At 37.8% G+C, this 12,498-nt stretch overlaps 1 protein-coding gene across 5 annotated transcripts in view; it reads left to right on the top strand.

The window, feature by feature from the left end:
• The window catches only part of LOC140486678 (terminal uridylyltransferase 7-like), a 95,047-nt gene that overhangs the window by 20,609 nt on the left and 61,940 nt on the right, over positions 1-12,498 (top strand). For 4 of the 5 annotated variants that reach the window (XM_072585872.1, XM_072585871.1, XM_072585873.1 and 1 more), the window contains exons 3-8: positions 811-965; positions 2,711-2,827; positions 6,418-6,595; positions 8,350-8,438; positions 11,473-11,524; positions 12,300-12,369. In XM_072585872.1, coding sequence (XP_072441973.1) covers positions 811-965; positions 2,711-2,827; positions 6,418-6,595; positions 8,350-8,438; positions 11,473-11,524; positions 12,300-12,369 — 661 coding nt within the window. Of the gene's footprint in view, positions 1-782; positions 966-2,710; positions 2,828-6,417; positions 6,596-8,349; positions 8,439-11,472; positions 11,525-12,299; positions 12,370-12,498 lie in introns of all 5 variants that reach the window. The other variant, XM_072585875.1, reaches the window with a different exon arrangement.

Here is a 12,498-nt window from a genome sequence, read left to right as displayed (position 1 = left end):
CCGGTCTATCATGCAAGCCAATGTTTTATCCATTGATTCCATCTATATATTTTGCTGCCTCAGGAAGGCAGCCAACTCTTCCAACCTCTTTTGGACAGAAGACACAAAAGCTTAAACACAGGTACCAACAAATTTAAGAACAGCTTCTTCCCTGCTGTTACTAGACTTCTGAATGGATCTCTCAAATTTTAAGTTTAATGTTGGTCTCACTGTTTGTGCGCCTTCTCAGCAGCTGTAAAATTCTATTCTTCACTCAGTTCTATCACCTTAATGCACTTTGTATGGTATGATCTGCCTGTATTGTACACAAAACAAAATTCTTCACTGTGCCTAGCTATTTATGCCAATAAATCAAATTTTAAAAATTAGTAAAAGGATCAAGGGTTTTGGGAGAAGGCAAGATAATGGGGTTGAGAAACATATCAGCCATGATCAAATGTTGATGGGCCAAGTAGCCTAAATCTACTTTACTTATTTCTATCTCACGGTCTGTGACTTTTTGAAGTTGTAGTACAAAAGGCTGATGAATGGAATGCATTAGATGTTGCCTGTGTAAATTTTAAGAAAACATTTGACAAAACAATGCATAAAATGCTGGTTATGCACACTCCCAAAAAATTGGACCTGAAACATTATTTCTGTTTCTTTCTCCGTAGACCTCTGTCAGGCCTGCTGAGTTTCTGCAGCATTTTGTTTTATTTTAGATTTCCAGCAAACACAGTATTTTGCTTTTATTTGTTGAATTATGAAATCCTCTTTGCAACTATGTTATCTCTCTACAGTTTTATTTTGAGATTAATTTTTTTGAAGGCCAAAAGAAGTCCAAGAAAACGAAAAGAAATGAAAAAATGCAAGACTTCAGTGCACCCATTATTGAGGAATCCAAATTAACGAAAGAAGAACGGCTTGGATTATATCAGGCTGAAGAAAGACTACAGCGAGAATTTATCGTCAGACTCAAGAAAGTAATGTAGTTCTTTATGTCGACTGATTTTGTTACATCGATAGGAGAAATTGTATTTTTAGCATGCTTAAAACATTTGGATTCTGTATGGGTGGGGAATTTCATCCAGATTTTTTGATAGTTACATGAATTATGATTTGGGTGTTTCATCAAAGGATTTTGTGATGTTTCAAGGATTTCAGAAATCCACAGCATTTCCTCTATTCCTAAATTAGACCCACCAATGTTAACCTGTATTAAAATCCAACATGGCATCCTCTTGTCTGCAATGCTTAAATAATAGCCACCATCAAATCAACACTCCAAAATAGCTTTGTCAGCCATTCAATATCCTATTCATAAGCAAACTAGTCATTCTTTTACACTCCCTAGTGCCTATTTTGCACACTTCTTTGCCTGGTCTCATAATCTGACCCAGACTTGCAACATGGCTCATGGAAGTCTTTCATTAGGGGAGACAGCACCGCTCTCGCAGTAAAACCTACTGCTGGTTAGACTCTAGAAGGCCCAGCTTTGAGTGAAAGTCGTCTGGCCTGGATCGGCTGACGAGTGGCAAGAGAAGTGGTCAGTGTGGAAGAAGAAATACTGTTATCCTGAGGTCATCGGGTTTGTGCTCCAGGGGGCCACGGTCACAGACTGCTGGATCAGCAGTCCTTGCACAGTAAATTTTACATTATTTGGCCTTTGACCAACTGGAATGTGACATTCCATCAGATGTCACTGTGACCATGCAAAGTACCAATGTTGTCCATCAGAAGTGGCTGTAAAAGAAATGGCGAAAGTTTGAAGTATTTTTCTCTCAGCATTTACATCAAAAGAGTCAAAAGGTGAAGAGGCTCAAGTGCTTGCAAGTTGTATGTTGCATGTTTTCATTTAACTGCTACAATGACTAAGAAGAGTGAACAATTATTTTTGCCTTTGTCCTCCTTGCTGGTGGAGATTGCAGATTTGATGAATGCTCTCAAATATGTCTTGCTGACTTGCAGCAGCCTTTAGGTACTGCACTCTGCAACCATATATACCCTGTGATAGTGGAGTAGAGAATTATTACCAGGATTAATCTGTAACTCCAGTTACTGGACAAAAATAAAATGTTTTCCTAGAGTTGCTCTAAGGAGCTTGACGTAGTTTGTGAGAGTAAGTGGAGATGGAAATTTCCATCCCTTTATTCAAACGTGTTTATTCAGTCCTCTTAACTGTAATGACAGTTTTTCAAATCTTTATGCAGACACATCCTTAGAATAGACAGTGTTAAAGACACCAACTCTCAGTAATATTCTTTGAGGACCCCACAAATTGTTGGAGAGCACCAAACAGTATAATCCAACAGGATTGCTGTTTCCCTGTTTCCCTGACCCATAGAAACCATTTTGATTGTGATTGAAAATGCATAGATTAAAGTTGCAATTTGTAGTCGCTTGTATTGGTTTTTGGGACTTTTTCTTTCGTTTTAAGAAGTGCATTTTGGAAACTGATCTAAAGCTTGCCAAATGATATTGAATTTCATAAATGTTTTTGATTCCATTAGTTGCCTACTGACAGTGTAAAAACAATGCACTATAGCCATACATTGTGAATGCAAAAGATTCAAAGAATTTATATCAGAGTTGGGTTGAAATATCTGCTAATATATTGCGAGCAATACTGATTATATTGGGTTGCATGTCTATCATTGGTGTACGATTAATATCCTTTAATGCTTCTGAAATTCACTATTTGTATTTTGTGCCGCAATTTTATTTTCAGCGTGCCCAAAGCTGCCCTACTGCAAAGTATACTTGTAAGCTTTGTGAAGTGCTGGTTGAATCTGTCTCATCTGCTTATAAGCACATTAAGGAGAAGCGACACAAAAAATATGTGAAGGTGAGTTGATATTGAAGTTCTGTGTATTTCACATCTGTCTACTTTAGGATCTGTTGTTTCCAAAATGAATCTAGGAGACAGTTGCAGAACTGTTTCCATGAACTATTACTGTACAGTTTAAAGTTTGTAAGGGCAGGAAATAAAATAGAGTTAAGGCTGACAATCTGATCAGTCATTGTCTTGCATTACAAAGAAGCCTCTGAGTCAAGTAGCCCACTCCTCCTTTGATATCCCAGGACATGCAGCCTGGTCATTGCCAGTGTGGTGACTTCTACCACATATTAACATGAAAAATTAGCACTGCTAGATGTAATGGAAAATTGACAGGATCTGAAAGAGAATACTTTGCTAAATTTAATACTTTACTGAACTTTGCAAACACTTGGCTGAATTCTGCAGTGGAGACAGTTTGGCTTTGCTGAACTTTGCAAACATTCAACATGACCTTGCGAGCAGTCCAATTCAGCAAAGAAGCTAAGGGAAACATAAAGACAGTACGCAATTATATCCATAGTAAAGAAATGAGAAAACATGGAGCTCGAATATTTCCCAGCTCCTGTCCTTGAGCATGTGATAAGAATAGTCTAAAAAGAATATGTGAAATTTGTTCAGGGCTCTTACACAAGGCGTTTTTGCCGCGTGTATTGGTCCCCTGCATGCAGAGGTTAAAAATAAAGCTTTTTCTTTGCTCTTGCCCGCAGTTGAATCGAGTCGCTTTAATTTCCATGACACTAGATGTTAACATTTAAGCAATGTGTTAGTCTTTAGATTATATTTGTCCCCTATTGAAATATAAATTCTAAATTGCAGGCAGTTGGCTTTTAGTTAAATATAAGATAATATTTGGAATTCTTCTCTCATAATATATTCCATAATCCATAATCCATATTTAAGCATAAGCAAAATTCAGTAGCGGTAATCTCCAGGCTGTCTTTCAGTTGCAGAGTTATAGAGCCAAAAGGACGGAAACAGATCCTTTAGTCTAACCAATCCATGTCTACCATAATCCCAATCTAAATTATTCACATTTGCCTAAGTTTGGCCCATATCCCTCCAAACATTTATTATTCATGTACTTATCCAAATGTCTTTTAAATTGTAGCAGTTGTAACTGTTCCCGCATCTGCCACTTCCTCTGGAAGTTCATTCCATAAATGAACCACTCTCTGATTTAAAAGAAAAATTGCTTCTCCTGTCTTTTTTAAAATTTTTCTTAAAATCTTTCTCCTCTTACCTTAAAAATCTGCCCCCTGGACTTGAAATCCCTCCCACTAGGGAAAAGACTCTTGCCATTCACTGTATCTATAGCCTTCATGATTTTATAAATCTCCATAAGGTCACCCTCGACCTCCAGTGAAAACAGTCTCAGCTTGTCTAGTCTCTCCATATAACTAGTTATGTGAAGACTGCTGCAGTTGTTTTAATAACTGACTAACAAAAGTATGATATTGTTGCTGTCAAAACTTAAGTTTTTGTCCTACTCCTGTTTGAACCTAGTTTCTGGATGTAGGTACACATTGGCTGTGGTTAGGTTTAATCAAGTTAAAGGTAGAATTTAATGATTAATGTGTGTTTAATTTAGTATGGTTACAAAATATTTCTGCATTCCAATCTTAAAATTGCAATTAATTTAGAAATTCATGGGGGAGATGGTGGGGTAGTGGTAATGTCATTGAAGTAGGAATGCTTGGAGACACATGTTCTAATCCCACATGACAGCTAGTGAAGTTTACGTTCAATTAATAAACACCTGGAATGTAAAGTTGGACTTGGTAATCACAATATTATCATTGTTGTAAACAAAATACCAGGTAGTTCTTCTATAACATGATGGCTTTGTTCTTGTGTGACCCTACGCTGTGTAATAAAAATGGAATTTAAAGAGTTGATGGTGCAACTGTTATAGCCAACACGTGTTTTAAAAGTTTGCACTTTAAAAACAGCATCCCCCATTCATTAATCACGTTATAGCCAATTCACATTGATAAAGCGTGCAGTATAGCAGAATGACCTGTAATCTTTTCACTAATGACCTTTGGGGGAAAAAGATCTGCTGTTCTTTCCTGCGCTGGCCTACATGTAACTCCAGACCCCAGAAAAGTGCTTGAATCTTAATTCTGTTCTGAAATGACCTGAGAAAACCACTTAGTTCAAGTGCCATTAGGGATGGACAAATAAATGTTGGCTTTGCCAGTAATGCCTGCACCCTGTGAAAGAGTGAAAAAGAAATTATCTTGGTTGAGAGAACTGATATTTTGCACTCTTCCTTTGAAACACTTTGCTGGTAAGGTACGCTCTGGGTGAAAGAAAGAAGAATGAAAATTGAGAATCTGTTCGGTATCAGTGGACATATGAGGCATTGATGACCGCTTACATTTCCTGCTGTGAAGTTGTTGGGGAGCCTGTCCACAATCCCCATGGATTCCCTGCTGTGACAGCATTAAATTCTTTAACGTGGGACTCCTACTCCAATCTCAGAAGGACATCCTTTTGAGAGCTACAGATCATTCGTATAGCTGGCAGTGGGAATGCTGACTCTTACAAGGGCTGCAAGTAGTTCCACCATACTGAGGAGCCCTGATAAGTCTGGGATTGGGGCTCTGTGCGAGAGGAGTGGGGAGCCAGGTTCCAAAAGTCCAGAGGGATGTTTGAGCAGTTATGACCTTGGTGGAGGTTGCCTCTGATCCCACGGGACCAAAAGGGAGGTTCTCCTATTTCCCTCCCTCCAGCAGTGTTCAACAACACTGCACAGCGTACATCAGCTTCACATATGGCACAGATTTTACTTTTAAGTGATTTTCTTTAAAAATAAGTATGCCATTACCCATTTAAGGGTCTCAGTAGACAGAGGGGATGGACAGGCTGTTCAACAAGTCTTCTATTGCTGTAAAATTTCAGGCACAAAGCGAGCAAATAGGCATTGGGCAGGCCCCTCATTGATTTTAAAACTCTACCCTACCTTCAAACCTACCAGTAGGAAGAGGTAAAGTCATGTGCACTGTGCTAATGCAAGCTTATGTTGAAGTCTAAAGTCTGGTATACTTATTAATTAATTTGTTTGTGCTTTGTCACTCCTTATCCAAAAACTTGAAGTGTTACTTCGTTAACTTATGTAATTTAAATTTAAGAAAACACATTTCTTAGCTTTAAATAGGACTTTTTTTTCCAAGGGAATAGAGGACAAAACTTTAACAATATTTTCAGACAGGAGCAAAAATATTGATATGCACAATATATGCAATAAAGTTCCTGTCTGAACATCACAATACTTCATCTTGATAAATCTGCCACAGTTGAAAATGTTTGTGTCCATTATAAACAATTGCTACTATATTTATTTTTGAAATGCTCATTTTACCTACTTAGACAATCGAATTGATGCTTTACAGGATTATACAATGGGTTTGTTTTACAGTTTACCTTCTCTACATTTAAATGGCATCAGTGATTTGTACAAAATTGGAAATGAAAAATCTGTGTGCAATAATAAATATTTAGGTGTTCTTTAAGTTATGAAATAAATACAAAAGTATAGAAAATTGTGTTGGGGCATTTAATTTTGGTTTAGTAACTTGAATCTGTACTATTAGGAAAAACAAGAAGAAGAAACTCTCACAAAAATCCCTCCTCCAAATGTGTCTCAAATAAGAGCAGTTGATGCTGCCATTAACAAGGTAGTCCAGGAGTATGGCATGACTGAAGAAGATGTGAATGAAAGGCATGAAATTACAAAAAGAATGGAAAAGCACCTGCAGATTTTATTACCAGGTACAATGTTACCCTATTCCGTAAGTGTGCTTCCTTCCTCAAGACTATCTCCAGCTTCAACTTATTCAACCTGAATTCCTATACAAATTCCACCCTTCATGTAATGATTACAGATGTAACCAAAACACTCAACCTGCCAATCACACTGAATCCAATCATGTGCTCTTGATGTCCATGCAACTCCATGTGGACACTCTTGATCTTTCTATTAAGCAACACTGGCTCACCCTATCAAAGCTATCCTGGTCTACAGTTACACTTCATTCTTCACCTCACACAGTACTTTGGAAAAGTCTTTCTAAATCTTGTGTAAAGAATCTCACACACCAACACACGGGACATGTGTGTCTCCATATATCTTTCCACTTATTCCCTCTGTGTATTTTGTTTGAATGTCAACTATCTCTAAGTATTTATGATATCTAATGAATTTCCCCTCCCTTAGTTCTGAACATTCTGTCCTCAACAAAATCTTCAGCTTCATCCTTTTTAAATCCCCACTTCAATTAATTTTGAGTTTGGTATGACACAAACATTTCTTCCTTGGTCTTCAATTCCATTCTTACTACTTTGACAATTAATTTTTCTCCCTCTAATGGATTTTTCATCCAGCTCCAATAATCTCCTGTCAGCAAATCCCTTGTCCTTAGCTTCTACCCATGTTCATTGTTCACCATTTTCACCAGCTGCTGTGTGATCCCACCACCAAACCCATTTTCTCCTGCTCTCTACTTTCCGTGTTCTGTTGGACACTTCAGGAAACCCTGGTCTATGCCTCGGTCACCCCTAAAATTTCTCCCTTTGCTAAGACACCATTCATGCCAGCACAAGTGATATAACACCTCTCATTTCCCCTCCTCCCTTCTCACCATCCAAAGCTGCAAACACTCTTTAGAAGTAAACTAATGATGTACAAATTCCTTTCAATTTAGTAAACTATTTTCTGTTTGCAATGTATTCTGTTCTGCATCAGGGAGACCAAATGTAGACCGGGTGACCCCTCTGATTAGACTACTAAGATGAACTTGAGCTTGCTGTCACTTGTTTTAGTTCACCTGGTTCCCAGTCTGACCTTCCTGTCGTTAGTCTTCCAATGAAGCTCCATGCAGTCTTGGGGAATGATGTCTCATGTTTTGTCTCCGCTTTCTACAGCATACTGAACTCAGTACTGAATTTAAGAACCTAGATCATAACCCCTCCTCTCATATTATCCTGTACAGTATTCTTTTTGTTTGCTAGCTTGTTTCTTTTTTTATCCCTACGTGTTTCATTCAGATGGCTTATAGCCATTTCTGCCTCATCCGAAGACAAGTTTTTTTTTGGTATGCTAATTACCACTACCTTTGCCTTTTGCTACATGATATTCTTTGTTAGTTAATCTTTCCTGCCCTTGAGTTTAATGCAGATCTTCTCTTTTGTTATTCGTGTCCTCTGGCTTTAAAAATGTGTAGATTAATAAAAGTATACAGATTTCTATAATTCTTTCATTCTGATGAAAGGTCATTAACCTGGAATGTTGGAACTGCTCTCCATTCATGCTGCCTGATCTGCATTTTCTGTACTGTTTTATGTTTTTACTTTAGCTATAACTTGTTATGTAATAAGATTTTTGTAAAGTTAGTTTACAATAATTTTTCAGGTATACTGGGTAAAAATTCAAATATTTTTGGCATGAAGCTCAAGTAGTTCACTGTATTATTGCAGTTAGCCACTGTTGAAATTTATGGCATTTATATTTTTTTGTTGTTATCCAGATTGCTCACTAAGACTGTATGGCTCCTCTTGTACCAGATTTGGCTTTAAAGACTCTGACCTTAACATAGATATACAGTTTCCAGCTCATGTAAGTTTCCAGGGACTGCACAATGAATACAGTTTATGTACAGATATCTGTTAGGTTTGGCATATACTAGTTTAGATAATAAACCTGATATTAAAATTGTTCAAATTTGAATTTTACTGTTGAACCTTTTGAATACTGAACTTCAAGATCGCTTTTAAACTTCATCTGTCTTAGAAATATTTTGTGAATTCTGATGATAGACTTGTCTCATTTTTGGTATTACTTATCTTTGTACAGTCGCTTACAGTCTAGATTCAGTGTCTGATATTGAGCACTGCTTACTTTCCCAACCATCTTGTGCAACATTGTACCCCCTTGCCATAACTTGCTAATATGTGAAACTAATTTCATCCATCTTGGAAAGAATCCTTCCAGCACTCAAACCGAGTGCCTCATCACTAAGTTACACCAGTGTAACTCTGTATATCGTTCAAAACCCTGCAACAGAGGGATTTTCTGTTAATTGTCTGAATGAATTAGAAAGCTTTAGTTAATTTACTTGTGGTCAAAAGTGTTGGGAGTTCTCAAAACAATCAAAACAAAAATTTAATATTTAAAACAGAACTGTGCGGGGCTGTGTATGAATGTCAGAACTGCTGGTATATTTGCAAACTGTATATCTGCCTGTCTCCGTTTGCCCCCCTCTCCCTCCCTCTCTCTGTTCCTCAGTCTCCCCCACCTCTCTCTTCGTCAACCCCCTTCCACCTGGCCACCTCTCTGTCTCTCTCATTCTCTCCACCCTCCCCCGGTTCTCCCAACCACCATTCCTTCCCTATCTTTCTGACCTTCCTTTTTGACCCGCCCCCCCCATTTTTCTGCCCCCTCTGAGACTCTCTGCCCTCCCCTCTCTAACCTTACCACCTCCCCACCATGTCCCTCCTCTCTCTTTGCTACCTCTTTCTTTCTCTTCATTCTCTTCTCTTTCTCTGCCTCACTGACCCTACTGCCATCTATATATCTGTCTGTCTGTCTGTCTGTGTATCTTGTAGTCACACATTTGCTCTCTCTCTCACTCTCAGCTCTTTCTCTGATCCCACCCCCTCTGAACTGCTCAGGTTTAGACACACAAAATCGGAGTGGTGGTAGGCTATTTGGCCCTTCCAAGCCTACTCTGCTGTTCAATCTGATCGTGGCTGATCATTAAACTTTCTATTCCACTCTGTCTTCCCTCTTCTCTCTTTCATCCCTTTAGTCCTAAGACTATATCTAACTCCTTCTTGAAAATATTCAGTGTTTTGGCCTCAACTATACTCTGTGGCAGAAAATTCTACAGGTTCACCATTATCTTCAGTGAAGAAATGTCTCCTCATCTCAGCCCGAAGTGGCTCACCCGATGTCCTTAGACTATGTCCAGTGTTCCTTCAATTTTTTTTCCAGCTCCACAGGCCTCTGAGGTCCCTGCCACAATCACCATGTCAATGCAGATCACCTTGCTGAAAGCAATCGTCGTGCATGGGACCTTGGTGCACCTGTGTGCTCCCACAGCTGTGTAACTTAGAGGAACCATTGACTGTGACCCCTAGTTCTGGTCTTCCCAGTTATTGGGAACATCCTTTTTGTGTTGACTATAAATAGTTGTTTTAGAATTTCATAGATTTCTGAGAAACCTCTTTCTTCCTTCTAAACTCCAGTAAACATTGTCCTAACTGATCAAGTCTCTTTTCAGTCATACCATCTCGGGAATCAATTTGGTAAACCTTCATTACACTGCCTCCAAAGCCAGAACATACTTCCTCCAGATAAGGAGACCAAAACTGCACGTAATACTCCAGTTGTGATCTTAACAAAGCTGTGTACAATTGCAGCAAGACATCCCTACTTCCATATTCAAACCCTCTCGTTTTGAAGGCCAACACACCATTTGTGTTCTTCTTTGCCTGTTGCACCAAATGTTCACTCCAAGGACACCAGTTCTTATTGCACCCTGCCCTTTTCCCAAACGATCACCATTCACATAATATTATGCTTTCCTACTGCCAAAGTGGATAACTTATTATTTATCCACATCCATATAATTTTATCTTGCATTTGCCCACTCGTTCAACTTGTCCAAATCACACAGAAGCATCTCTGCACATATATTCTGAATGGCTGAAAACCTTGCGTTACTGCACTAGTTATTGGCTGACCCTTGGAAAAGACCCATTTACTGCATTAGTTTCTGTCTGTCAATCAGTTTGTTATCCATGTCTGTACATTATCACCAATACTATGCACTTTAATTTTACATTCCAGTCTCTTGTGTAGGAGCTTATCGAACGCCTTTTGAAAGTCCTATCAACTTTTCTAGTTAACTCCTTGTGAAAAACTAATAGATTTGTCAAGCACAATTTCCCTTGCATAAATCCATGCTAACTCCATCCGGCCATTGTTTTCCAAGTGCTCAGTTATTAAATCTGTGATAGTGGACTTCAGCATTTTCTCTGTTACTGATGTCTGGCTAACTAGTCTATAAATCTGTTTTCTTTCCATAATGGGATTACATTAGCTACCTCTAATCTATAGAAACTGTTCCAGAGTCTATGGAACTTTGAAGTATAGTCACCAATGCATCCGCTATTTCTAGCGACATTTCCTTAGGTACTCTGAGATGTAGATTATCAGACCCTGGGGATTTATTGACTTTTAATTCCTTCAATTTTTCTAACACTATTTCCCTACTATTATTGATTTCCTCAGGTCCTCCCTCTCACTAGATTCCTCAAAGTTCTTGGAATGTTATTTGCATCCTCCTTAGTGAAGATAGAACCAAAAAATGTATTTAACAAGTTTACCATCTCTTTGTTCCCCATTATAACTTCCTCCATTTCTGACTGTAAGGGACCGGCATTTGTCTCTGATTGTTTTGTTTCTAATAAAGTCAAATTATTTTTTCATTTCTGATGATTAGTATTCTGTTCGTACCCTAATAATCCTAAATGATATTTTAAAATGTTCATGATGAAAGTGAGGAGAGGAATGTATTTCATGCAAAAGCAATGCATAAATAATTTAGTTTATAGATGAGTATATCTGTCCTTTTTTTGTTTCTCAGATGAATCAACCTGATGTACTATTGCTGGTTCAGGAAAGCCTTAAGAATAGCAGTAAGTTTTTGGAAAGATAAGAGAAAATGTCTTTCAACTATTACATGCATAAGTAATTTGCTGTTTTTAGAAAATACTGTGTTGTAGAGTCATACATGAAACCATTTGAATGATTATGTAAGATCAGTTCTATGGGTATTTTATGTAATTTGTTGAATTGTATGTCTGTCTTTTGTCTGCAACTAAAATGACATGAGAATTATAGAAATGTATCTTGCCCACTGAAATTTAACACATTAATGGCACACTTTACAAATCATTATATGAAATATGTAGAGCTGTACAATGATTTCGACGTAATACCATCAGCAAATTAAAACTTCGTTCCATCTTGTAATACTTTTGTCCTTTTCCAATAGGTAAAAACTAGAAGAGCCTAGTTCCTATCCCAGGACTTAATTTACAAAAACTAAAATTAATCATTAGAGCTCCAGTAAATCAGAATAGGGGTTCTTCATCAAAATTTTCTAGAAGACTTTTGCCCACTGAAAATGAGTCACTATGTTTATACAGTGACAAATATTGTGTGCCTTTTCATTGTTTATCAAGTAATGCTTAAAGTTCTACCTCAAAAAAATTTGTGACTGGGCCCGAACATGTCCTTTGGATCGTCATTTTGTATGTCAACACAATCCCTAGTAAACGTGTTGATCAGATTAGATTAGCACAAGCTTGGTTCAGAAATATCAAACCTCCCTGTGATGAGCAGAAAGAACAGTTTAACAGTCAAAAGAATTGTTAAATAGATTTTTTTGCTCTTCCCAAATTTATTCAGTTTCTTTCATTGATGTTGAGGCGGAGTTCCATGCCAGAGTGCCTGTCGTACTATGCAGAGACAAGCAAAGGTTTGTCGGGACTTACTTTCTTAATATGAATGTAGTTTACTATAGTGTTAAGTATAACATGAACTGAGCCACTTACAAAATACTAACCATTGTAAAATAATTAATCTAGTTTAATATGTATATTAACAC

The sequence above is a fragment of the Chiloscyllium punctatum genome, chromosome 2 (assembly GCF_047496795.1).
Source record: "Chiloscyllium punctatum isolate Juve2018m chromosome 2, sChiPun1.3, whole genome shotgun sequence".
Taxonomy (NCBI): Eukaryota; Metazoa; Chordata; class Chondrichthyes; order Orectolobiformes; family Hemiscylliidae; genus Chiloscyllium; species Chiloscyllium punctatum.
Note: the sequence above shows the minus strand (reverse complement) of the source record. Positions and strands in the feature narration are given on the sequence as shown.